Source organism: Amblyomma americanum, chromosome 2 (genome assembly GCF_052857255.1).
Source record: "Amblyomma americanum isolate KBUSLIRL-KWMA chromosome 2, ASM5285725v1, whole genome shotgun sequence".
NCBI lineage: Eukaryota > Metazoa > Arthropoda > Arachnida > Ixodida > Ixodidae > Amblyomma > Amblyomma americanum.
In genome coordinates, this window is record NC_135498.1 from 177,678,230 (window position 1) to 177,705,583 (window position 27,354).

Below are 27,354 nucleotides of genomic sequence, written 5' to 3' on the forward strand. Positions count from 1 at the left end.
CCAAGCTGGGAGGGTCTAGCGCAACATTGTGTCGCACTTTTGAACGTGCTGTATTGTCCAAATGTCCAAAGGTTGAAAACGATCTGCATTAAGCACTGTGTGCAGAGAGCAACTCTGCAGTGGGCCACTGCAGCTATGGCTACTGCCCTCCACCTTCTTCGCTATTTCGGGAGTTAAAGAAAAATATTCGGAGGATAATGGTACTCCCTTCAGTGCATTGTTTTTAAGGAGCCCTGTGAGGCTCCTTTTCGGTATATCATGCTGTATATTACACGCACAAACAAGGAATTCAATTGCTCACAGTCAGTTCGTCATTCATGAAGTCAGGGCGCCCGCAAACTCTATACTTCATAAAATCAAAACGCTATCCCTTAAAAGAATCACTCAGGAGAACTCCACTACATTTTTGGATTAAAGTCGGCAACATTTTATCGGCAATTCCAGATTTCTCCTTCTCAATATAAAAGGGGAAAGTCGGGAGTGAGAATAGAAGGATGCACCTACCTCTTCTCAAAGAACTCATATCTCAAAGAACACTGTCCTGAGCGCGATTAAGATTTATCTTTAATAGCTTGGCGGTTTGCATTCACGTGTAGAAGCGCTACGGCACAACAATCACATCGCGGCTATTTTTTCGTTCCTCATGTATACCTGCTCCTTCGGAACCGATGAGCGACTGATGTCGCCCACACAAGTTTTCTAAGCACACAATTTTTCGCTATGCAACTTTTTAATTATTATTCAAAAGTGCGCCAGATACTAGTCAGTGGAGGAGACGCGGCATGTATGGTCAAAACAGTCAGGTCTTCTTTGGCTTTTTTTCACGCAATACAGTTTTTAAAACGTGAGGGGAGAATTAAAGCTGACAAACAAACTGCCCATTGTAGACTTCGATATTAGAACAAGTTGCACACGGAAAACATGCGAATGGTAACGAAACGCGTGTAAAATGGGCTTTATTTTATGTTTTACTGCGAGACGGCGGAAAATGATTCGTGCTGCAGACAACAGTGTGCGTCTTTACGCAAGGCGCTAATGCGCGCGGATGAGTCACTGTCTTCTCTCGTGGATTACGCTTTCAACGAAATCAAACTTGACCATCCATTCACGGTAAGTCTACACGATGCTTATTGAATTGGTCTCCTAAACCACTGTAAGCAGAGGTGCGGTGTAGAACAATTTATTTGCGCTGCTACAATCTCCTTCACATCGTTTTGGAGCGGCGTTATAAGCAGCGGAAACCATTGTGCTTCCGACTAACAATGCGCGCTTAAGTATTTGCTTTTTTGTTGTTCTTAACGCGCAGAAAAGGCAATCGGTGAGGAACCCTTGATGGTAAGTTGCGCTTGACGAGCTGTGTGCTCGCTATTGTGTGCTCCAAGGTAGAGGCACGACCAGAAAATTCGCCGAGCCCAGGAATCCCGTTCGAAACAGAACTTTGAGCTAGTTACCGCTGTGTAAGCTCGATTTACTTGGCGCCTCCTAGAACGCACGCTCGCCTCCTGAGGTGAATTACGTGTGCATTCTTTATCTGTGTTATCGCCTGTACGCAACATGAAGCGCCGTTTTCAAAAATAATGAGAGGTGTATATCACTCCTTAAATGGAGACGCTCGCTAGGCGCCGCTCATGAACAGCGATGTTTGACCAAAGATAGTTTGTAATGCTACACGGGTGTTTGGAGCAGTTGCGATCATGCAGAGCAGAAGAAATGCTACTAGCATGTTGGTTGGATAATACGCGGAGCCGGCGCGAACGCCTATGGACTCGTTCATCCCTACTATCCGAGCTGCGGCCCGCGGATGTCGCTAAATAAAGAGTTTCTCCCTCTCTGTCTTTTAGTTCGCAACCAGTACATAAGATGTACCACGAGTCCCTTGTGTGTCGGAGTGCTTCCGATAAAGAGCCATAAGTAGCCATGGGACCTTGTATCTTGCACCAGGAGGGCATGCTAGATGAAGAATAAGCTCCCTCAATAATGCATTGTGTAGGATCACGTAAGTGCCCATGGGTCCTTGTATCTTGCACCAGGCGGGCATGCTAGATGAAGAATAAGCTCCCTCAATAATGCATCGTGTAGGATCACGTAAGTTCCCATGGGACCTTGTATCTTGCACCAGGCGGGCATGCTAGAGAATAAGCTCCCTCAATAATGCATCGTGTAGGATCACGTAAGAGCTAATGGGACCTTGTAACTTGCACCAGGCGGACATGCTAAATGAAGAATAAGCTCCCTCAATAATGCATCGTGTAGGATCACGTAAGTGCCCATGGGACCTTTCATCTTGCACCAGGCGGGCATGCTAGATGAAGAATAAGCTCCCTCGATAATGCATAGTCTAGGATCACGAAGCCCAGGCAGGGCGGGAAGCTGCCGTTGCGATGGAGGGTAAGGAGAAGTACTCGTAACAGCATCAAGTAGGACGGTGAGGAATCTGGTTTTTATAATGCATGAAGTGCACGATGCACTTACATTTCTGAGTTTTCGACGTCTGATCAGTCATGGCTCATCACCTTTCTTCGTTTACCCGTCCAGCCGCGCAGATGAACCTGTCAAAATACGATGTACCTTTCTTCCCGGACATGCGAATATTCTGCCCTCAGTTCGGACTGCGCGTTATACTAATGTTTCAGAAAAGTGTCCATGTCACTTCTACAGCTAGCTTCTCAATACAGGGCTTTTGGTGGTTTCCTCTCTCACCGGTAGATGTATAAGCACACCTTCATGACCCAGGAGGGCCCATGTATTTAAAGGCGCAGGTGATACGTGTGCCTTGTGCCTATATGAAAGCGTCATTAAGAGCCCTACAACGAGACGGTACGTACTGCATAAACGAATGCGCTACAGCTTATATTGACATATCCTAGTTACAGGTATAAGAAGAATTATCCCTGAAGATGTTTTTTCTTACGAATTTACTTTAAATAGTCCTGGACTGTGGTTGAACATTTTTACAGGGGATACAATGGATACTCACCGTTTTTGAACAACATTACAGCCAAACGTGCAGCGGAAAAAGAAAAAAAAGGAGACTGGCCGTTCGCCCTTGCGGTAATAGGGATTTTAGTGACAGAATGGGTGGCACGAAATGCTGATGCCAATTCATTAAACTGGGTAAAGGTACCTTATGCACGGAGTGTTGGATTAGGGTCGTGCATGGTCTTGCGGCGAAAAAGAGGGCTTACACGAAATAGAGGAGCGTGGACACACCATACTGACCAGCAGCTCTTTGATGTTATCTGCTATAGTCTTCTCAGCTTTTTTGTTGTGCGCTGGAAAATACAAAGTAGAAGCCTGGGCGAGTTGGTACGTACTCATTCTAAAGCAGCGCCAACAAGACACGTACAAGGGAGGAAACTTGCAATGCAATTGCTTCGTTTTGTACGTTTCCTTCTTCGTTCGTGTCCTGTTCGCGCTGTTTTAGAATGAACTGGAACTGGCATTTAGGACAAATCTTCCTTCCTTATCCTACTGCAGTAGCAGCAGGGTGGCTGTACGTAGGGCTGTCGCAGTTGTCCTCAAAAGGTCGGAGCCCTTTTTGAGCTACTCGCCTAAGGAGGCATTAAGCAGCGTTGTGTATGCACCTGTCTACGCTGTCCATCTTTGCCTTGCTTACGACACGCCTCACGAGGCCCATAATTTCAGTTCTGTCAGGACGTGGCGGAACTCGGAGCTTGGGACTTTTGTTCAACAAGTGTTTCCTGTTTCGGGTGCCAAACCTTCGCTGATGGCAATAGCAGACTAATTCAAACATCTTGTCAGCGTCGTGTCCTACCCTCCTCCCTCTTGCTTAAGCGCTGTTGTTCATCGGAAGACCATCCATAGGGCAGCCCCACTCTTCCCCTCTTTCGCGCCTAGCCGCTTACCAATACGTTCATGACCATCCACAGTATAATACCGATTTGCGAGAACGTTTTTGCGGGCTAGTTGGTGCATTGCTGGAATTGTTTTTGGAGCGCAGAAAATAGCACAGGAAGGAACGAACTTCACAGGACAGAGAAGTTTGCATAGGGTTTGTCTACACGGTTCGCATACGGTTTGTCTATAGCGCTCTGTCCTGTCACGTTTGTTCCTTCCCGTGCTGACTTTCTGCGCTCAAGAACCAATTACAATAAGACGGAAGTTCAGCCTGACACGCGAAGCGACCACGAGAGGGGCGTGTGTGGGAGGAAGATGATAGAACTCCTATTCACGATTGTCGTCATTTTGTGCGGATCAATCGGCGATTATAACTCAGAAAAACCAGTGTGGCGCATTGACCCGACCTCATGCCTTACGTCATGTCATTCTGGCTAATCAGCGTGGCATATTATCATGACGTCATCCATTACAACGACAACGACGCCGAATAAACGAGAAACGTGGCCTCCTTAGCAGCTGTCGGTGTGAAAGCCTGGCCAGAGCCCGTTCTCGCCACCTTTCGACATAGCCGATCTCCTCATCCTCGGAGGTGGTGGCAGAAAAGGCGATGCGAGCTCTACGAAGAGTAAGAAAGGTTCACTCTTCCGCCGTTGTAAGTGACAGGTGACGTGCTTCCTTGAAGGTCACTCGCCGATCATGTGCATGTGCTCAAGCAATAGGAGAGAGCCTACCAGTCATGGCCAGGTTAATATAATACTTGCTCTCAAACCAGAGCTCTTCCCCAAACATTCGCGTTAGGCACCCGTAAACACACTGCAAGTTTATTGTTTCTTATTTAATCATAATCACGTATTTATAGGGTGCAAACTAATGACCAAAGCTATAATTGAGCAGTGTGAGCGAGAAATAACAGAAAGCAGAGTAAGAAAAGAAGGACAATTTATCTACCATAAAAATTTCCATAAAACCTAGTTTCCTGTACAAGATTCGCTCAAAAGTGACGAAGTCTCGATAAATACATCCACTACAGCATATCCTCACACAGAGACAGGAAAACGTCACGCCCAAAATGAAGCTCAGGTTGTAAGGAGACACATCAGACAAGCGGCTTTCTTGAAGTGCCCGTCAGGGCACGTAGAGGGTAACCATCGAGGCTAGGTGCGAACCGTGCATGAGACCATAAATGTGCAACAAGACCAAAAACAGCAACCTAGAACCGTCGTCTGATCTCCTACTTGCGTTGTCCTTGGGGAGAAAAGCTGCCCTGCAATCACTCGCAGAGTCAGCACGCAGTTGCGGCGTGCCATGGAATTATTCACGAGCAGCTTCTGCGCGTTGTCATGTGTCGACAAGTGGCGCGGCCGGTTTCACGGAAGACACTCAAGCCTAGAGAGTACAAGGTGCTCCTCATCTCATGTGTAGAATCTTGCGTTCCCGATGCAACCCTAAATGGCGCATGGCGCTGCTTTCCCACGTATCCACTACATTGTCCCGCTCCCGCCAACCATGCAATCATAGCTGCATTCGCGTTGCACACTTTGATTTGAAATGCACTGTTTTTCTCGCCACCCAAGCAGGAATGGGGTACACTTGCGCGAACTCATGTCCGGGTCCCTTTTTTCGGTTATTTCTGTCACGGGATCCCAAAATTTATTTTTGGCACCTACATTTACGCTTACTGGGACCAATAGCGTCTTTTATGTGTTGAAAACACCCGAATTAAAAGTAGGAGCAGAATTCTATCTTACGTCCTGAGTCTTGTGGTAGATGTTTACCAAGTCGCCGATGCTGCGTTTAGTGTACGGCAGCACGTCCGCTATGCCCGCGTAGGTGTAGAGGTTAGCCACCACTGCAAAACCAGCCGCCACTCTGCAAAGAACAGTGGATGGTGTGTAAGGATACCGGCATGCCTGTCATAGATTTTCTCTGATTATTAAACCATCGATTTAGTAAAAGCTGCCCTTTCAATTCAGCTGTGAAAGCCAAGAGCAAGGAACCTGTTGTCTTCAATTAAAAGTCACCCCCCATTGCATCGCTTGTTTCAGCCTAGACACTGTATACATTGCATCATGCTTTCAGCTGCCCAGGAGCCATACCACTTTTAACGCTTATTCTGGGAACGGATAAAAATCACTCGTCCAATTTTAATGAGTTTTTCAACATTGCAGCACTGTGTTAAAGAACTGAATATTTCCTAAATTAGGTTCGATCGGCGATATGCATGACTGCAGGCATGTTATGTTATCTTTCATTAGGTTGCATGCTGTTTATTTTCTATTCGCGCCAGCAGCGAGTTACAAGTACAAGTCAGAGGGAGGTTTTCCATCGTGGTGAAAGAAGGTGCCATCTTGTGCCTTGAATAAAGCCTGCAGTCACTTGCACCAAAACATTTTGTGTCGCCTATAATACGTATTCCTTAATACTCTACCGGATGAAAATGATCCAAGATGTTAGGTAGGAGTGAACGCGATATGCAGATTGGTAAGGAAGCGTCGTGTAATTACCGAACTACACGTGCAAAAAAATGATTTAATTTGGAGGCATATCACATCATCAAAAATGAAGATAAATTTGATAATGACACGTCTGTGTTAGTGTATCAAAAACAGTTTCATTTCTTAAACGCTTTAGAGAACCCGTAAATAACTCACCATGCAGTGACGGACATTTTTATTTTTATTTTTTTCTTATACGTGGCGTATGGTGTGCGCACGTGGTGGTACTTTGATGAAAGGTATTTATCTGTGTGTTTCCTGCGAATAAAATTAGTTGCAACTCCAGCGTCGTCGAATGTTCATTTCTGTGTCTACGTCCTTCCGCTGTTTTTTTTCCTTAGAACTACGTACCAACTGACCCAGCTCTCTACCCTACTGAAAAAAAAACTGATTGTGGACAAATATTGAGATAATCTCTACAACAGCTCTGATAAATTAACACGGCATTTTAATCAACGAAGGAGATGATACAGCGGATCCTGCTATAATCCGGGCGTGCAAGTAATCTGCTAATGACAACAACTTTTTGCATGGAGCTACTGTGCGTTTTCAGCGCCTGCTATTTCTTTAAGTATTTTCGTTTGGTCGAGTACGTTCTTTCTGAATTAAGTCGACTATACCTGCGACGAAAACGGAGAAAAAGAGAGACGGACACCACGTCATTCGTCCCCATTTTTAGCGCAGATATAGTCATTTATTGGTATTTGTTGCTTGAAAAGTTCTCGAAAATTTGTAAGCCTCTAGGTGACTTCGAATTGGCAACAACCGACCACACACGACGCTGGCTGAATTTTTAATTAAAAATACGTCTCTTTTTGTTTCATTTATAGACGTCGTGCTATTCGGTCATCTTTTTAAAAGCCATTTCTGAAACATTGTCTGAGCTCTAATCCGAACCAACGTCAGTTTACGTTGCCCTGGCACGCATCACATTTTTGATATTATGTTGCAACATAACCTTCAAGAGGTGGTTACAAAACTTACGCGTGTCCAGGGAACTTGTTCTTCTATACTTGCTTGGTGTTTATCAGCCGATTGATTGAAAACTTTTGTGTCTCGGTGGAAAACGGCGTCTCCGATTACAAGATTGTATACTTTTCATGCAGCATTGAAAAACCCAACACCTCTCCACCTGCAAAGTCTGTCTGTGTAAAAGATTTTGCGCTTGCCAGGGACGAAAGCGTGCTTGATTACCTAGACCTATGCCTAAGCGATTTTAAAGGAAATGATGTATCCCTTCTCTGGAATAAATTTAAAGAAACCTGCATCTGCTGTCTAAAAAATTTCGTTTCACAACAAAAAAATTTTTCATTTCAGTTGCACAACTTGTGCTGTGTCAGGCTGTGAGCCATTCAAAACGGCATTACTTTGAGCGCACGCTGCTGAGCATTATTCGAAATGTTCCGCAGAAGTTTTGGAAACATTTGTCCGAGAAAAACAAACCTGTCGACCAAGTTCTGCACAATGGCGTTCTTGTCACCACAGTAACCCAATCGCACGCATTAAAACCCGCACCTCCGCAATGAGCAGTTCATTTTTTCCCGACGCCATAGTGCTCTGGAATGGCCTTCCCGACAACGTAATAACATGCTCCGATCGCCGCCTTTTCCGCGAGAAACTGGCTAATCACTTCTCATAAACATATTCATACTGCGACACCGAAGTGCCAACTGTTCCTTGTTTTCTTTTTGTATGTTTATTTCTTGCTTTTAGTTTGTATGTTATTGTACACTTTTTTGGTACCCCGTGTATTTTTCTCCCTTTCTTTCTTTTGTGTTCTCTGCTACTACCCTCCAACCTGTATGTACGCCCCCCCCCCCCTTATGTAATGCCTTCGGGGCTTTAAGGGACAAATAAATGAAATAAATGAAATAAATGAAAACAACCATTGCCGAACATTTTAATACCTATTTCTACAGTGTATTTTCGAAATCAAACTCCCCACTACGTCACCCTGTTGTATCATGTTCTCCAGAACTAAGAATTATATCTTCTGCTGGCGTGTTTTCAATGTTGTTAAATCTGAAAACAAAAGTGTCTCCTGCTCCTGACATGATTTCAAATATGTTCTTGCGTCGTTATAGCGAAACGGTATTCAAATACCTGGCTATAATATTTCGTGCAAGCCTATCAACTAGCAGTGTTCCTTCGGATTGGAGAGTTGCGCGGATCGTGCCAATATTTAAAAAAGGTACCGCATTATCTGTTACAGATTTTCGTCCCATATCACTGACACCTTGTTCTTGTAAACTTATTGAGCATATTGTGGCCACTTATATAACTACCTTTCTAAACGACAGAGATATTCTCTCTCCCTTTCAACGTGGATTTAGAAAAGGACTTTCAACCGTCACTCAACTAACATCTGTAATTCATAGTTTTGCTGATACTTTAAAGAGGTCAGGGCAAATTGACGTTATTTTCCTGGATTTTAAGAAAGCGTTCAACCTTGTTCCACATGAAAAACTATGTAAGCTTGCGTTTACTGGGCTTCCTTCTTTCATAATTAACTGGGTGTCTGCTTACCTTTCTAACCGCGCACAGTTTGTCAGCATTGATAATCACTGTTCCAGCTACTTCCCATTCACATCTGGCGTACCGCAGGGAAGTGTGCTGGGTCCATTGCTATTTTTGATATATATAAATTCCATTGTTGACGTAATTAGTGAACCAGTACAAATTAGGCTCTTTGCCGATGACTGTGCTTTGTTTAATGAAATCATGTCATGCGAAGGTCAGGTCATTCTTAATTCTAACCTTCAGAACATTGATTCGTGGTGCAGTCGATGGGACAAGAAGCTTAACAATGAGAAAACAGTCTTCATGAAAGTAATTAATAAAACTTATAACCTATCATTTGCGTATAACCTTCTATCTCACCAGCTTGAGGAAGTTAACGAATACAAATTCCTAGGTGTTACTCTACCCAGTATTCTTAGCTGGAATAAACACATATCAAACATATGTACATCATCCTTCAAGAAACTTTGCTTCCTCAGGCATAAATTAAAAACTGCCCCTGCTAGTGCAAAGCTCCTAGCCTACACGTCCATCATCAGACCTAAACTAGAGTAGGCATGCACCGTTTGGGACCCTTACACAAAACATAACAACGACATGTTGGAAATGATCAAGCGAAAATCTGTTAGATTCGTTTTTAACAAGTACCATTCCACTGACTCACCAACCGCTCTGTTGGCGCAACACAGCATACAGACACGGTAAACACGAAGAAAAATTCAAAGGTTCAAGCTACTTTTCTTACTCAAAAATAACAAACTTTCCATGAGCCCTGACCCATTTATTAAACCCAGCACAACGCGACTAACAAAAAATCACCGCCTGGAATCACTAACGCCGTACAACGCTAGGGTCGATGTCTTTAAATCCTTATTCTTTCCGCGCACAATAACACAATGGAATGAACTCCCGCCTGATCTACTAAACAACATCAATGCCTTTGACAAAATTGCTTGTAAACAGTTGCTGTGTGCTTTTTTCTTGTTCTGTGACATTTTTATATTTATTCTGCGATGTTATTTGCTGTATTTCTTTTATGTCCTTTTGCCCTTCCTGCCAGGACCCATTTAGGGTCAGCAGTATACTGTCAATAAATAATTAAAATAATAGTGAAGCCTGTGTAAGGAAGCCCGTAGTGACGCGCTTTAACCAGTGATCATTATTAGAATTTTCATTATGTATGGTAGGGTAGTATGGTGGCAGCGATGGCATAGAGGTAGAGCATCCGGCTACCGTTGAAGAAGACGGTGGCTTGAATCCTGGTACCACGTAATTCTCCACCGAATAAAAAATAAAAGCTCCGCGTGTCAATGGAGTTGCATAAGCAGGCCTGGGGTGCGGCCTGATCTCGAAGACCAAAATCGACATCGCACTTACTCACCAGAACACAATCTGACCAGCCTGGTGTAGCACTTGGTCACAGCCTCCTACATAAGCAAACCAATTAACCCTCAGCCCCCAGCGGCTGCGGAGCAACAGACCAAGGCGGCGGACAGACCTATGACACAGCGAAGGGGGCGGAGAATCTCTGGCTCCGGACAGGCCGCCATTCTAAACTGAGCATGGCAGCTTTTAACACTAGAAGCTTATCTAGTGAAGCTAGCCTAGCAGTGCTGATCAAGAAACTAGCGGGCATTAATTGGGATCTCATAGGATTTAGTGAAGTTAGGAGGGCAGATGGGCATATATAGTTCTAAAGGGCGGGCATATAGTATGCTATCGTAGATTAACGGAAAAGCGAGAACTATGAGCAACATTCCTTGCCAGCCAGGATATAACTTCAATATAGAGGAATTCTATAGTGTTAACGAGAGCGTGGGAGTTATCACGATCATCAGCCTGACTACGCCCACTGCAAGACAAAGTCCTCTTTCATGTCTCTCCAGTTAACCCTGTCATTTGCCAGCTGCGGCCACCGTATCCTCGCAGATTTCTTAATCTCATCCACCCACCTAAATTTCTTCCGCCCCCTGCTAAGCGTGCTTTCTCTTGGAATGCACTCTGTTGCTCTTAAGTACCAGCTGTTATCTTGCCTTCGCATTACATGCCCTGCCAAAGCCCATTTCCTCCTCTTGATTTCGACTGGGATGTCATTAACCTCGCGTTTGTTCCCTCACCCAATCTTCTCGCTTCCGGTCTCTTAACGTTACACTGAGCATCTTTCTTTCCATACCTCGCGGCGTTGTCGTTAGCTTTAGCTGAACCCCTTTTGTTAGCCTCCACGTTTCAGCCCCGAAGGTGAGTACCGGAAACATACAGCTGTTGTATAGTTTTCCCTTACCAATCCTTATCAGCGTACACATCGTCACATCGTCATCGTCATGCTCTCACACTCTGCAGAGTAGGCTGCTCTTTACAGCCGGCTTAGATCAGCATGGAGGTGCCAGATTTTAGAAGCGCTGATATTAGAGGCCGTTAGCATAGCGTGCAGCACCACCGCTTGCGCCAGTGTGCATGCTGAGACGGTCTCAACGCGGAAGGTATACTCGCCTGAGCATGCTCACTGAGGACACGCGGTACACGCTAAGTGGTGGTTGTGGTACTACACAATATGCTAAAGGGCTCTTTTGAAATTCCACAAAGAATGGAGAGAGCAATAAGAACATCAGCATTTTCTCAGCTTACAGAGCCCACGAACGGCTGCTCAAATGGCGCATCGGTCCAAAAATCACTACCTGGAGCTCTACAGAGACATCTTCCTCTTGCGACCATGGAACCTGCTCTGAGCATCGAATAGTGACCTTCAGCTTTAGTAAAACCGTTTCTACTGCCGGTGCCTGATCCCCAAATCAGCATTAAAAATTTTGTCCAGCGCGCAGATACTCAGCCAAAGTATCATAGTTTCTGATATCGACCCTTATTGATTGTCGAATATTGGGGGAATCCCCCAAGGTGGAGTATATTTGTGAGAAGAGATTATTTACTCATTTGCATGCGAAAATCGAAGCGCAGCGAACGGCTACAAAGGAAAGCTATACAGCTTTCTCAGAAACTTCATAGTTCGTAGTTGTCAGAAAAAATTTGTCGTGGTCTGACCCCGGACCCGGATTTTTCTTTAACTACTAAACTTCTGAGAAAGCTCTGTAGCTTTCCTTTGTAGCCGTTAACTGCGCTTCTGTGGATATCAATAAGTAATTACTTACTTATGACAGCTTATTGTCTTGTGAACATGTGTCAACACCTTCGTTCGCAATATACCAGGTGCTTCAGAGAAGCCGGCCACTCATTTTTAAAAATGCGGTTTTTGAAGTAAACTGAAGCTTTCTGCGGCAGAGTAGTATTAATGTTGGCGGACGCCAAAAACCAGGCGAATCACAATAACTACTTAAGTGATCACCTAAACTCTAGAACTTATAATTTTTGACTGTTATCAATGACAACTGACTGCAATTAGGGGTTTGTAGCCGGCAGTTAGTAATAGCCGTACCGGTTTTTAGAATTTCGAAAACGCGATTATCCTCGCCGCTGTGTCTCGACTAGTTTGGCCCATGTATGGCTCCATTGACGTCGCCTCTGCACCCTCTCCAATGCGCACCGTTTGTGAATGACTCAGATGGCCCAAATTAGAGGAGCCACCGCGGCAAGGGTAATCGCGTTTTCGAAATTCAAAAGGCTGATATGGCTATTACTACAAATCTTTAAAAGCAATCAGGCGCCTATAGGTAAATGTTAGAAAGTTAGCTATTATAATTTAGTTCATCACTCTAGCTAATAGGATTCGCCTGTTTTGTAGCGGTAGCTATATTACGGTAGCATCTCGAGCCTTCAGCCCGCCACCCTGTGGCTGCGCCGCCACGCTGTCACGTGGTTGGTCACGTGACCAAGTTCCACTCAGCCAGCTGCAGCTATCGCGTCACTCCAGTATTAGCCAGAGCTAAGCCACCGCCAATTTTTTTTACATCCGCCAACACATGGTATTGCTACGCCTCAAAAAGCTTCTCTTCAGCTCAAAAACTACATTATTAAAGTGCTTTGCGCAACATCCCTGGTATATCTGCTTTAGTTGCTGAGAAAAAGGTGACCGGCACAAGCGCTTCTACCTCGCAATCTAGAAAGCTTCAATGTGTTTTCTGAGCACGTACAGGATAAGCTTAGCTGAAAAAAACTTTATAGTGCGTGGCACCTAAATGCACCGTAAGGTATCCTCCGATTATTACTATATTTTTAGATTTTTGGGCATAAAATGCGAATATGGACTCGAAGACAACGAAACTGGCAGTGGCGCGGGACGGAGCGCTCGAGACAGGCCCATTAGCCGTTAAATCAACACCTTGACTGGAATAAACAACGTTCACAGCTCTCCTCATATGAACAATGGTAAAGCGGAAGAAGAAGCGTCTAGAATATTGAGCAGAAAAGAGGCATTACTTCTCCATCATTCACACTGCAGTTACTGGAAAGCTTTTTTGTAGCTTCCTATTAATAGGCAAACCTTACAAATAAAGAAAGCATCGTCGCGCCCAACATGAAGTCACTTCGGCTTGGCGCCGCGTAATGTATAGTGCAGACGGTAACATTCATCCTCCACGCGTCTCTGGAGCTGCGACGCCCTCCTTGTCCTCTCCTCCTCCCCAGCCAAAGCCACGCAAGGACGAGAAACTCAGACGAATACTCGATCCAGACAATGTGACCACCACGCCTGACGATGACGCACTTATGGGACGGCCAGAGAGACGATGACACTCAGTACATGGTGCTGTATGCGGCCACTGCCCTTCGGCATCAGCTCCTCAGCGACCGAAGGGTATGCGGCTTCATCTGATAAAGTTCATTACACCATCCCATCCAACGAGGTTGCAAGCCTATCTTCTGGCAAGCTGAGCTCGACTAATATGTCGGGGCGACCCAGATGGCTGCGGATATTTTAAGATTCTACGACAACAAAGCCACGCTACGCATCAGGATGTGTCGTAATTCATTTACCCTGTTAATTTCGCTTTAGATAAAATGAACTACCTGCCCAATCAACTCGTTTCATTGGTTAAGATAAAATGCCTCGGTAAGCGCCTACAATATTAAGCGGTGGTGGTATGTGGACACTCATATCTAGTTTTCAGAACGTGACCAACATGTGCGGCTCAAGTTCAGGTTTTCGCTCACGCTTAAGGGTAAGCGTGGCACCGTAAACACTTGCTGTGTTAGCAGTGCTCTTGCAGCGTACTCACGTCATCACGACGCAGCACGCCCCGAGGGTGAGGAAGCATACGCAGCGCCAGCAGCGATCATGGTCGCCCTCTTCCACTTTGCTGTCTCCGCCGCAAGCACCGCAACAGCAGCGACAAGTAAGCAGGCAGCATCCAAACACGGGGAACACGATGGCCAGCGCGAGGCCCAGCGAAATGGCGCTAATCAGCCGAGGGTACTCGCGCAAGGCCTGCGAGCAATGGGACATCACGGCGTCAGTACGGCTTTGCAGGGCACACCTGCGGAACAAATCATGCGGCAGGTCGCTAGAAGTACTGCGCATTTAAACGCTGTCACATCTCACGCCGTGCATACATCCACCAACGCGTTAAGCCATTGCGGACCAGAAAACACCACGCGGCAAATTCTCATGAACGTTTACTCCCATGTGGCTGACACTTTCACCCCAATAGACGTAAACGCGAAGGATGCCGACTAAGGTCGCTGTGACGACGCAGTAGCAAATATAATTTCCGCAAAATGCTCCACCAAGCTACACCACTAAAGAAAAAGTGGTTTGCAGGCTTAAGGCAAATAATTTGCTCAAAGGAACAAAGCTTGTTCGACGCAGTGCATTTTCCATCTTAACCACCGCTACTTCAAAGGCACCTTGACTTTATCGACTATTTTATGAAAGATGCGTACTCATTACAACGTTGGCCAAGCTAAAGGCTGCACACACCGTGCGTAGTAGCCAAACATTACACCTACATGCACTGGTCAGCAGATATAGCCACTGGTCACTCACTCACTCACCCACTCACTCAACCCAGAGTTTTTATTTTGCCGATGATTAATGAAGGGGGTAGTGTATGGGGTTTAACGTCCCAAATCGACTATGAGGGACACCGTACTGGAGGGCTCCGGTTAATTCCGACCACCTGGGGTTCTTTAACGTGCTCTGACATGGCACAGTACATGGGCCTCTAGCATTTTGCATCCATGGCATTGGGACCCTAGCGGCCTGAATCAAACCTGCGTTATTCGGATCAGCAGCCGAACACTGTAACCATTGGGCCACCGCTGAGAGAGGCAGGCCGGTAGCACTGACGGATCAGTGGAGCAAAAATGATGCACTCACGGCCGGTACGTTCTGCTTCAGGTACACGGCCGGCTTGCGCACTGCCTGCTCGCTCAGGGCAACTGCTCAGAGAAGAAAGAAAAACATGAGAAATAGATGAACTTTCTCCGCGCTGTGAAAGTAGATAAACAATCGGGGCACTATTAAGCTCCGCTTTAAGGGTACGACGCAATAGCCTTAATCGGTCCCTTCAGCGGCCCGGGTCCTCTTTGCATAAAAATTCGCAGACATGTACAATGTCGGGCAAGGCACAAAACGCCTTCCTTTAAATATATCGAACGAATGTGCCCCGATGGCCTACGGGTAGAGTGCCTTACTCCATGCCCAAGGGTCACAGGTTCGATTCCCATCGAATTACCTCAATTTTGTTCTCAGCGCAATTGTTTACTCTACACTGTTTGATGTCATGTATTCAGTCATGTCGCGACGTTATAATCCAGGTTTACTAAAGGTTTAATCAATTTTACATTCCACGGCTCCACGTGTGACGTCACCACCCTCTTGAACAATCCGGATTTTTTCAACACGCCGACGCCAACTACGACAAACTAATCTCCACTGAACGGGACCCTTAACGCTACCGCTTCGAAGTTGTGGCACTCCGCCAGCATGCAGAGAGCTACTGAAGCAGTGCAGGATGATAGCATTGCCATCCAGCAAATATAAAACTACAAGAAAGGTTTTAGTCACAGAAATACTGACACTTCAATCATTCAGCCGAGACGCCCATCGGCACTGAATAAAATCGAGAGCGTGATTAATGCTGAGATGATTTTCCACGTGAATGACGGCGTAGAGTGACGAGTAAAAGCTATTAGCTCTAGTGACCGATCCCCAGAGATGTGGGGTGCCAAAGTGCGGCGCTCCGGTTCATGAATACGCCAATGACGAGTGTCGATGTTGGCACGTTATTTTAAGGTTTTATGGTTTTATGGGGGTTTAACGTCCCAAGGCGACTCAGGCTATGAGGGACGCCGTAGTGAAGGGCTCCGGATATTTCGACCACCTGGGGTTCTTTACCGTTCACTGACATCACACAGTACACGGGCCTCTAGAATTTCGCCTCCATCGAAATTCGACCGCTGTGGCCGGGATCGAACCCGCGACTTTCGGGCCAGCAGCCGAGCGCCATAACGACTCAGCCACCGCGGCGGCCCGTTATTTTAAGGGGAGCTCAGTAGATTCTCATCGCCTCCAATTAACATTTATTTTTTATTATGTGCTTGCTACCGAAAATGACTGGTCAAGGTTAAAACGCAGTTGATTTTTTTTTTCACATTTATCTCCGATAAATTATTTACTTCACCAACGACATTCAAGGATGATTAAACGGAAGGAGGAAACAGTGGCCTGAAACACTGGTTTTGTTTGGATTGAGCAGAAAACACTCCAGCTATTGAATGAAGTCGGCGTCATAGCTATGTTGGCGATAATGTGATTGTTGCGTCACAAAATCTGTACAGTAAAACCGTAAATTTCCGCAGGAGATTTTGCAGTTCCCGCAGCATCCGCTCTCTAAACAGTTGGGAGCAGTGCGTGCATTATCAGTTCGCCTAGTCCCTCTTGTAGTTTAAAGAGGATATTTATTTGTGGTAGGCGGCGTGATACATCCCATTTATTGCGTGCCTGAGCGTTGCAGAATGACTGGTTATTGACGTCACAAAACTAGAAACTGATTTCCTTCTAACGAGTCATGGATTACCATATCGCGCTGAGAGTCTGTCCGTGCGCATTGCTGTCAACTTTATTTTGAGACACCGGCTGATAGTTTTAATTGCTATATTATAAACAGGCTCGCCTTAAACAATAAGGCACTGCGATCAGCACGAGCGTGCGTCCTGCCAGTAGTTGTCGTTCTGCTGTTGTTTATCTTTGAAGAAGGTTGATTTAATTTGATTTGATGGGGCTAGACATTCCAAAGAAACTCGGGCTGTCAGAGACGCCGTAGAGGACGGTGGATAATTTCAACCAACTGGCCTTTTTTTAACGTTCACTGACGTCTTGCAATACACGGGACTCTAGCATTCGGTTCTGATGAAGGGAAAACGGAGGTGGACGGAAGCAGAAACTGACGAGCAGCTCTACGAAGGTTGCTGGAAGTGAATGATGTGGGGAGGCAAAAAAAGGCATTAGTGGAGAGGATACAGGAAGGAAGTAGAGACTATTTACACATTCATACAGTAAAATAACCATTTAACGCGGTGGTGCGAAAGCAGAGTTCTCCGGTAACTATATATGCGCTTTTCTGTTATAGCCAATCACTTAAAAGAGTTTACTGACCGCTTGCTATTTTGGGAACCGGGATGAGGATTCTGCCGACGGCTTCTACGGCCTGGTAGAGAAATCCGAGCACTCCGTCACCTTTTTTGACGGGAGGTTGGAAGGTGTAGGTATTGGAGACGGCCGGCTCGTACTTGATAGAATCCACCGGTCTGAGGCAGGCTGAACGACGCACAGAACAACGTGCGCAGCAAAGAAGCATCAGTGCATCGAAGGCCGCCAAATTCTGTTGCGTCATCAGCCGTCAAGATTAGAAACAAAACCTAGAGGTTTCACATTCGCCTCCAGAGGATCAGCTATTTTTCATTAGCTGACATTGGCCGTGCAGCCCGCAAATTCGCACGCAAATGAACGCGTCACTGGAAGTCCCATTTCCATTTAAATCACAAACTGCACACTTCTTGTAGTTAAAAAAATCAACAGTGACCTTCATATTCTACGACACGTCAACATCGCAAAATTATCGATAGCACTAATACTGACGTACAGGGTCGCTCAGTATAAAAGAGAACTTGCGTGCGCGTGGCCACCTCGCATCGCGAAGCGCTGCCGCCGAGAGCCGGCGAGAATGGGCAGCACTGGGCGCATGCCCTGAAGCAGCCGGCCGGGCTTTCTGTGCACGCCCATTTGCCGCCAGTTCTTGCCGGCTATTGGCTGACACGCGCACGCGTGTTCCCTTTCATATTGAGAGTCCATATGCACGGCTGCCTGCTTTCACACATTTCTCTTGAGGGCAAGACCTCCTTCGCGCTGTTCTACATTTTGTCGAAGGAAAAGACTACATGCCGGTAGGTGCTCACAAGTGTTACCGTGAAATTTTATTAGTGTTGCATTTATAAACTTTGTCCCTAAAATTTTGAGACTGATTTATTTTCTTCTCTAGAAATGATTCCCCGAAACAATGTTGATGCCTATGTGTAGCGCCATCTTTTCGGGCTAACCTGAGCTATTTATGTTAATTGCTGTGGCAGTCGCTACATGCCACTACATAAAGAAAAATACTTTGTCACATGCGCATATGCGCATTCTACTGTGAGTGAATGTGGAGAGTTGGACGTCAACCTCGAACAGCGTGTAAACATAAAATTCTATGTGAAGCTTGGTAAGACACACACACAGACGTATGAGCTCATTAGTGACGCTTACGACAACGTGACATTATGGCGGGCACGAGTTTTCGAGTGGCACAAGAGGCTCGTTTAGGGAAAACGTCGGTGGAAGATGACACCAGGCACGGGCGCCCTTCAACCTCACGGAATGAAAAAAACATGCCTCGGATCAGCGAAAACCTACAGCAAGCCCCTAACATTACAGTCCGCATGCTGTCAAATGCTCTCGACATTAGTAAGAAAACATGCCACCAACATTTGCGTGAGAACTTGGGGAAACGAAAGCTGAATGCCAGACTTGTGCCGCACTCCCTCACACTGGACCAGAAGGACACACGGGTATCAGTGAGCGCTGATTTGCTCTCTGAGGCAGAGAAGGATGCTGCATTCGTCGACAGCTTCGTTGCTGAAGACAAAACATGGTGTTTTCAATACGATCCACAAACAAAGAGGCCGATCGCCGAATGGCGGTCCACAGGCTCTCCGGCGTCCAGAAAGGTGCGGCGACAGAACACCAAAACAAAGGCGATGCTGATAGTTTTTTTTCGATACCAGAGGTGTCATACACCACGAGTTTGTCCCACCACGGCAGACGGTGAATCAGGGGTATTATATCCGCCTGCTCTGACACATGCGTGATGTACTGCGACGCCGTCGCCCTGACTTACGGGCACCTGGACAATGGAGCCCTCTCCACAATAACGCAAGGCCGCACACTGCTCTCAGCGTGACATTTCTCGCCAAGAGCGGCAGACGGTGAATCAGGGGTATTATATCCGCCTGCTCTGACACATGCGTGATGTACTGCGACGCCGTCGCCCTGACTTACGGGCACCTGGACAATGGAGCCCTCTCCACAATAACAATAACGCAAGGCCGCACACTGCTCTCAGCGTGACATTTCTCGCCAAGAGCGGCAGACGGTGAATCAGGGGTATTATATCCGCCTGCTCTGACACATGCGTGATGTACTGCGACGCCGTCGCCCTGACTTACGGGCACTTGGACAATGGAGCCCTCTCCACAATAACGCAAGGCCGCACACTGCTCTCAGCGTGACATTTCTCGCCAAGCAGAGCGTTACTGTACTTTCCCATCGGCCATACTCGCCAGACCTCTTCCCATGCGATTTTTTCCTGTTTCTTCGTGTGAAGAGAGCCCTAAAAGGTCGCTGGGTGGGGAGCGTGGAGGCCATCCAAGACGCCATGACAAAAGAGCTGACAGCCCTGCCAAAAAATCGTTTTCCAACTGTTTTGAAGAGCTCAAGAAGCGTTGGTTGGTGTGTATAGACTGCAAGGAAGGCTATTTCGAAGGGGTGCGGCACAAGTGATTTCAATGTTAAACGCATTTTTTTTATGGACTCAGTCTCGGAACTTTACGGACAAAATTTGCAGAACCAACCAGAGCACACAAGGCCACCAGTCAGCCAAGGAAATCCTGGCACTGCAGAACACCACGCTTTCACCACCTTTCGTCTCGCAAACGCGCACAAATCTGCGGAGTCGTGCATAATCTAACTTCTAAACAGAGACAAACAATGGACAGTTTATCTGCTCTTCCAACAGCGACAAAGATAACTTACAAGCACGTTCCAGCACCACAGGCTATTTGTGTGCTGATATTGCTTCTAGAGTCAAACGTTCTGCTGGGAACGTCTGTCATCCAACAATGTTGAACATCCTCACGGTACGCTGTGCACTGAATGTCCTCAGCAGTCTGCGTGTATCATTGCAATAATATTAATGCGGTTTCTCTTTCTTTGCCTGCAAATGGGCTAGCCACAAGAAATGGGCTGGTGATTCATATGTACATGGTTAATGTACTTTCCGCACACTGCTCTATTAAAGCAGATTTCGACCGTTTAAATCAAAGCCTGCCTACTCTAGTGATATAGGGCTTTAAAAAAAGCTTGTTCCTGGCCTGACGCCAAACTTTAGTTTACGGTGAGAAGCTTCAAAATAAAATAATCAATTAGGTCCTCACTTTCCTGAAACCTATTGACGCAGAAATGCAAATATCAAAGTTTTCTCCAACAATGAACGCAAAACGGAAAATATTCAGTTCGATCGCCCTGCTGCTTAAGTCAAGAATATCAGCGGCACTTTATTCAATGTCAAGGGCAAAAATATTGAGCTAGAAGAAAATATATTGTTTATTCTGCACCTCTAAAGTACACAAAATTGTTTGTAACGTGTGCCGCTCTCCAGCAGCAAACATGGGCTAGCAGGAGGGTGAGTAAACTATCTATTAGCATCACACTATGCACTGCAACAGGTCAGACGACTTTGCGTAATAGGACAACTGTATAAACCTTAAACACGAATACGCCTATATGATGTTTGTTTATGAGGGTTTAACGTCCCAAAGCGACTCAGGCTATGAGGGACGCCGTAGTGCAGGGCTCCGGAAAGTTCGACCACCTGTGGTTTTTTAACGTGCACTGATATCGCACAGCACACGGGCCTCTTGAATTTCGCCTCCATCGAAATTCGTACGGTGCTTCCGGGATCGAACGCGCGTCTTTCTGGTCACCAGCCGAGCACCATAAGCACTGAGTAAACACGGCGAGATATGAGAATGAAAAGTGAGTGCGCTATCCTTGTGTTAAAGGTAGTGCGCAAGAGAATACCGTACTCCCTCTTTACTCCTTTCCATTTAGTGTGTATATCATGCTTAGCATACCTAGGATATTTTAGCGCCAGAAATGCTAGAGCAGAAGCCTCAGCAGGTGACGCATGCGTTAGCGTGCAGGTGTGTCCGGGATCGAGAAGGAGTACAAATAGCTCAGATTTGCACTCCACTCAAACCTGCATCAGCGCATGTCAGCTACATTCTATAAAACTGTCACAATATAAAGTGTATTCCTCGTAAGATATGTTTAGGAAGTAGTAACCCTGAAAAATGAGTCTTTCCCTTTCGGTCTTCAGCGGCTTCCCTCTAAACGTGCGTGTTTCAACGCGCAAGACTGAGGCCACAGTGTAGGCGACGTGACCGCTGCTGCCGCATGTGAGCATATCATACTGGGAGTTTCCGCGAGCACTTTCAAAAACTCATAAAGATGGGTGGTAAATTTCGAAACAAAACGTTTAAGAAAGAAAACAGTCAGCGCTGCAGCCGTCAGTTCTTTTACAAATCGTCAAATTGCTAGTAACTAATTTACTAATTAACTTTTAAATTAGCACTCATGGTTACTACCAGTGGCGAATTCGCTGCACCGGACAAGACGATGCCGTATCAGTTTTTCAAACGGAGCAGATGCCCGTTCTTTTTTCACCACAGAATAAAACAGAGTGCACGATGCAGGAAGGAATTTCACTGCAAAACCAGTGTCGCTGTCGACCTGTTGCAGTGAGTGCGGCACTCAATTCGAACCACTTATGCTGTTTTCCGTTTAACAACGAAATGCACTTTATTTTGATTCGTCATTTAGTGCAACAAAAACGCACTCATCGCAAATTGCGCGGCAGCTAATTTTATGACCGACAAAGGCAAAGAGCAAGCCGCGGTACAGTACGCAGGCAGTTCGAATAGCTCGCCATTGCTATGGCAACACGTCAGTAGCGGGCGTTGCGTCTGCACCGAGCTTTGTGAGCGCCTCATGCGATGAATTACGGTTTTGTACTGAAAAAGAGATTGCGTGTGTTTTGTCGCGCTGCGAGACTTTATATATCTATAGTTACTTAGAGGCCTAAAACTAATACGGCATCGTCGTAGCCACGCCTACAAACTGTCCATCGATACTAACCACCAGATTGTTGTGATTTAGCGAAATTTATTCCATTTAAAATATAATTATCAAAATTTCTACATTTACTTACACTCGCGGCGGTGAACGGTTAGTATCGGTAAATTTCTCTTTCTCTTTAAAGAGCCGCGTTTATAGCATTTTTCGACATTCCTCTCTGAAACGCCCGGTATATGAATCCCTTTGTTCTTTTTTGTTGTTTTTTTTTGCTCCCACGGCGAAAAGCGCAGCTTTTGTACTTGTGCTGATAATGGTTCGGTGGTTTTGTACGCGGACTGATCTGAAACTCTCGTTGCAAACTTCAGAAGACATTGCTCAATTCCCACATTGGTTGCCGTGACTTTGCCTTCCGTTGCTGATGCTGACGATGCGAAGTTAAGGTAAGATTTCAAACCATCATTCCCACGAAGCATGACAGGTGCGGCTTTGATACACAGACCATATGATGCGTATAAACCAGTCTCATGAACTGTCGGCACGACCCCGACTTTTTCTGCCGGCACGGCGCCACCGAGAAAAAAAGTTTCCAGGCCTCTGAAACGCCGTTTTCATTACAATGCTGCACTTCGCTTAGTCAGTTCACATTCTTAGTTTCATTTGCTACGCCTAAATGGCATAGGTCACCAGCAAACGCAATTTACTAATATCGCATTGACTCGGAAACCGAGGTCGTGAGTTGAGCTAAGCTTACCGGCTGACCGCATTATTCAGCGAAGGCTATTTTATAAGCTGGCATTAATCAGCGTGCATTGTTCCTGGCACGCATGGTCGGTATGGCGCACGCACAAAACGAGTATGGTAGCGCTCCCACAAGCATATTTACCGACACCTTATGCACGCAACGAACCATTCTGATGCACAAATAGCTAGTTGGTTTTGGTTTTCTGTTAGGCGTCTATTTTTTCCAGCATGCTTAGCTACTTAGCTTTGGACTGTATGTCTCGAGCACGTTTAGGTACATACATGGCTTGACCTTTTTGTTTCAAACACAATCTCTAGCACAAGTTCTAGCGGTGCGACCTTGCACGTTCAGCTCGGATATCGACACGCTTTCGACTTTCCCGTCATAATGGAGAACATCCTCTTCTTCCGGCATGGCGGATCTTGAAGCATCCCGCGGCGCACACTTTTCGCCAACATCCATCGTGGCCTCCACTTCGCGTCGCGACTACGCGGCACTGAGCTCCACGGCTTACTCCTCGCGACGTTCGCAAGCCTTATGCGGCTGCTGCGGCTGCTGTTACATGATGCGCTTCACCGCCGTGTCTAGCCATCCTCTTTTTCAGCTTAGTCAACCACCGTGCTAGCCTCTCGAGCTCGCCTGTCTTCGCAACAAACGAGCCGGCAAGCCCCGGCACCGCTTTCTTGTTTCGTCGGCCCTCCGTGCCTACCCTCAAGGAGCGGTTCTCCGTCTTTGATTTCCTCCATGTCCTCCTCGCTGCGCCAATTGCAGCTAAACCGTCTTTCCATTTCCTCCTTGACGGCGCGATCCACAAAGCCGGTGCCATAGCGCAGGATAAAGGTTTTTGGCCAGTTCTTGCGTCAGCCTCTGGGACGAATAGCGCGACAGGAAAAGACGCGGAGGAAAGAAAACACACGCAAGCTGCTCGCGTGTCTTTTCTTTGCTTCGTTCACGTCTTTCCCCGCCCGTGGTGCGCAACTTGCTTCGGTGACCACCAGGTCAAATACCATTCGGGCTAAAAATTCCGCTGTTTGTTTCAGGTTCTTCGGCGTGTTATACCTCCAGTTTAGCAGTATCATGTTCTCCATTCCACCGCGGCTCCCTGACAATGTTCACTGTAGCTAAGAGCATTTCATGCTTAATACAACAAAAATACGGTAGGAGTTAGGAAACGATGGTCAATGCTTAATTTATCAATGACCGCTTACATAAAGGAAAGTTCTTTTATCTTGAGGAGCGCTAAATTTGCAAAGTGGAGAACAATCTAAAAGTGAAAAGAACTGCGCCATTCGTGCACACTATATGTGACTCCTTTCGACAACGTCTTCAAATATTTTCTCCCTTAAAAAAAATTTTGTCGCTCCCTCGCTGTTCCTGGCACACTTCAAGTACTCTCAAAGTTTTTGGGAGACATGACAGTTATCTTTCTGCAGAGAGCTCTCTACAGGTAGCACCTGGGAACTACATTTTTGCTGCGGTTATCGCTGCAAAAACAACTACAGTTGGCGCCTTAACTGGTAGTGCGTCTGTGGCTTTGTTGTCTTACCCTCTTCGGCGCAAGACGTCGGCTCCATGCTCACAAGCAAGAGGAGGAGGACGAAGGAGAGAAAGTGCGGTCGCGGACTAGATGCCCTACCGCCCGCCATTGTAAGCCGAGGGGGTTCAAGTAGTAAGGCGGGGAAACCTCCAATGTCAGGCCCACGCTGATCGACAGGATGGCAGCCACGGTTGTACTCCGAGAGACCACCCGGCCGATGGACAGCGCCGGTAATGAAGGGAGATTGTGGATCTCTCTTGGCGCTGCGAACGGAGCCGGGCTGCGGGATAGCAAAGGGAGCCGGCATACTGGTCGCATCGCTTTGCCCCTGGTGTAAAGCAAAAACGGGAGCACCATTATCATCCTACACATTTCTGCAGGATAGACGTTTTGCATTACGAGCGGAAAGGCACGCCCCTTTTACTTACTCCTTGCATAATTTTCTTGCCAACTTACGCATAAATTTAAAAATTATGGACGATTTAGCGTTGTTAGGGCAAATGCGAATTAGGAGCACTCGCACTTCGGTTTCTGTTCGAGGCTCTGTTTAAGAGGGTATGCAATAGCGGTGCGCTCTGGGTCTATTGCTCGCACATGGAATGGGACGAAACGACGACATCCAAAGCACAGCGCGAGAAACTCGCAGGTAAACAGGCGGAATATTCGCCTGCGGAAAAGATTTAGTGGTCCAATGCAATAACCACCGAAGCTCGTATGCTTGCGCCGCTGCGGGTTCGAAAGCCAATCGCGGATATAGTGTGTTTTGCTATACAGTGCTTTGGATAGTTGTCGATAAAGCCTGCTGGCAGAACTCTTGAATGGGCTAGTTGCTACATGAGATTCACAAAAGAAGACGACGCGACAGACGAAGACAAAGCAGGCACCGGTTCTGTCGCTTTGTGTGCCTCGTTTGTATTCGTCTGTCGCGCCTCCTTCTTTTGTGAATCTGCTGACAGGTTGCCCAAAACTCTTTGGGCAGGTGCACTCCTTGCCACCGTGGAAAGGGAGGGGGGGGGGGGGGCAAATGCCAGAGACCTCAGACAAACAAACATCGGGGAAATCTGAGATAGAGAGATTTAGTACTAAAGCACTAAAAAGCAGCGTTGAAAATAGATGTTCATGAAAACTAGAAACAGGTCCGCAGCCCCTCCCGCTGAGCCACGAGACCAATTCCGATTGCCAAAATGGGAGCACCTTACTGGGCAACTCGTTCTCACTTCTAGTCCTAACGGTGAACACACTGCCAATAGCCGCCATATAAATCATAAATGAAGCCAGCAAAGCGGAGTCCTTACAGAGTCCCAGTGCGACCCTCGGTGCATGTTGTGGCGTCGATAGAAGACCGGTGAGTACTTGCAAAGATACAAGGAGTGAATTCTCACGGGACCCGTGCCGATCGGCTGCGTTGAAAAGCTTCTTCTTCTTCTTCACCCCAGGTATATGGCACATACCCACGCGGGGGGATTGGCCTAGGTATAGTTGAATAAACAAAGAAGTTTCCATGGAAGATGATGACAAAAATATAGCACCAATCGTGAATTTTGGAAAATCAATGAATAAAAACAAGAGAACCATATTGACAGTTAAATAACAGACAGCATCTTGGTGAAAAAAGAAGAGCTCGTAGAACTTTAAAAGAATTAGCGCATCAACCTACCAGTTGCAATTATGTAATCGTGGAGAAGCCCACAAATTGAACCCAATGCAAATCCCTTGGCGTTCGCACCAAACGATAATAATACTGGCAAAGATAAAGGGAGCCCTAACCTGGAGAGAGGGACCTCCAGGTAAATCTTTCTCTGAAGTGCGAACTTTGGGCAGTAGAGGAAGAAATGGTCTAAAGATTCAACTTTCCCACATGCGTCACATAGGTTCGTCGGTGTCAACCCACACCTGCATAGATGTAATTTCAAACTTGGAATCCTGCACCGCAACCGCGTCATTGTTACCTCACACAGCCTGGATTTACACGAGCGGACGTTCCAATTATATGCTAAGTGCTGATAGTCAGTGGTATTTAGTAAGGGATCTCGTAATCTGGCTGACATATGTAGGAACCGCTGAAACCTGCAAATCGCCAGCAGGCTGAAATTCGGGACGGGATGTGTCACTGACCCGTCAAGAGCCGACCTTGCTAAGTAACCAGCCACCTCATTTGAATGAATACCTGCATGGCCAGGGACTCAGACAAAACGGACCACCTTCAAAGTGCATGGGACAAAAAATCGCAGGATACGGCTCAAAAAATCTTCTTGTGAAGTGTCAAGGGAGACTAACACTGACAAACAATTAGCGAGAATAATAACGTGAGACACATGGCATGGAATTTTGTGAAGGGCCATTCCAAGAGCCAAAAATTCCGCAAGGAATATAGGAATATAATCTTGGATGCGGACAGAATAGCTCCATGCCATATACTGCGAAAAGATGCCAACTGCAGCTTTTTGGCAGTTGACGGAGGCATCGGTAGCAAGCACCGTATGATGGGGGTATTGCTCTATGTGATCCGAGAGAATACCGTTTAAAATGTTTGCTGGCATGTGTTTCGCATGAGATGGGAAGATGTGGTCGAAATGGAATTCCACTGCTGCCGGCGTGTCATCAACCCACTGCAAAGAACTGAGATCAACACCAATCGGTGTTAAAAGGTTCTGCGCTAACATAATTTGTGGCATTTGATACCGTGGCCAATGATGAGAAAAGAATAAGCCCGGCTGAGACACAAAAATAGGAGTACTGACATCACTCACTGGGTCCATCGACCTGAGGAAAGTTCGCACCGTGAGTATTTGAAAACGGGAAGTTAGATCAGGGATACGGGCTTCCAGATAAAGCAGGGCGTTTGAAACTGATTTTGGGA

The 27,354-nt window shown here is 46.4% G+C and overlaps 1 protein-coding gene across 2 annotated transcripts in view; it reads right to left on the bottom strand.

The window, feature by feature from the left end:
* Positions 1 to 25,873, bottom strand: part of LOC144119315 (uncharacterized) — a 40,698-nt gene extending 14,825 nt beyond the window's left edge. For both annotated transcript variants that reach the window (XM_077651977.1, XM_077651976.1), the window contains exons 1-6: positions 25,790 to 25,873; positions 24,504 to 24,822; positions 17,422 to 17,583; positions 15,142 to 15,203; positions 14,042 to 14,250; positions 5,610 to 5,730 (exon numbers count right to left, since the gene is read on the bottom strand). In XM_077651977.1, coding sequence (XP_077508103.1) covers positions 5,610 to 5,730; positions 14,042 to 14,250; positions 15,142 to 15,203; positions 17,422 to 17,583; positions 24,504 to 24,822; positions 25,790 to 25,816 — 900 coding nt within the window. In that variant the 5' untranslated portion in view covers positions 25,817 to 25,873. The remainder of the gene's footprint in view (positions 1 to 5,609; positions 5,731 to 14,041; positions 14,251 to 15,141; positions 15,204 to 17,421; positions 17,584 to 24,503; positions 24,823 to 25,789) is intronic.
* Between the last annotated feature and the right edge of the window lie 1,481 nt (positions 25,874 to 27,354).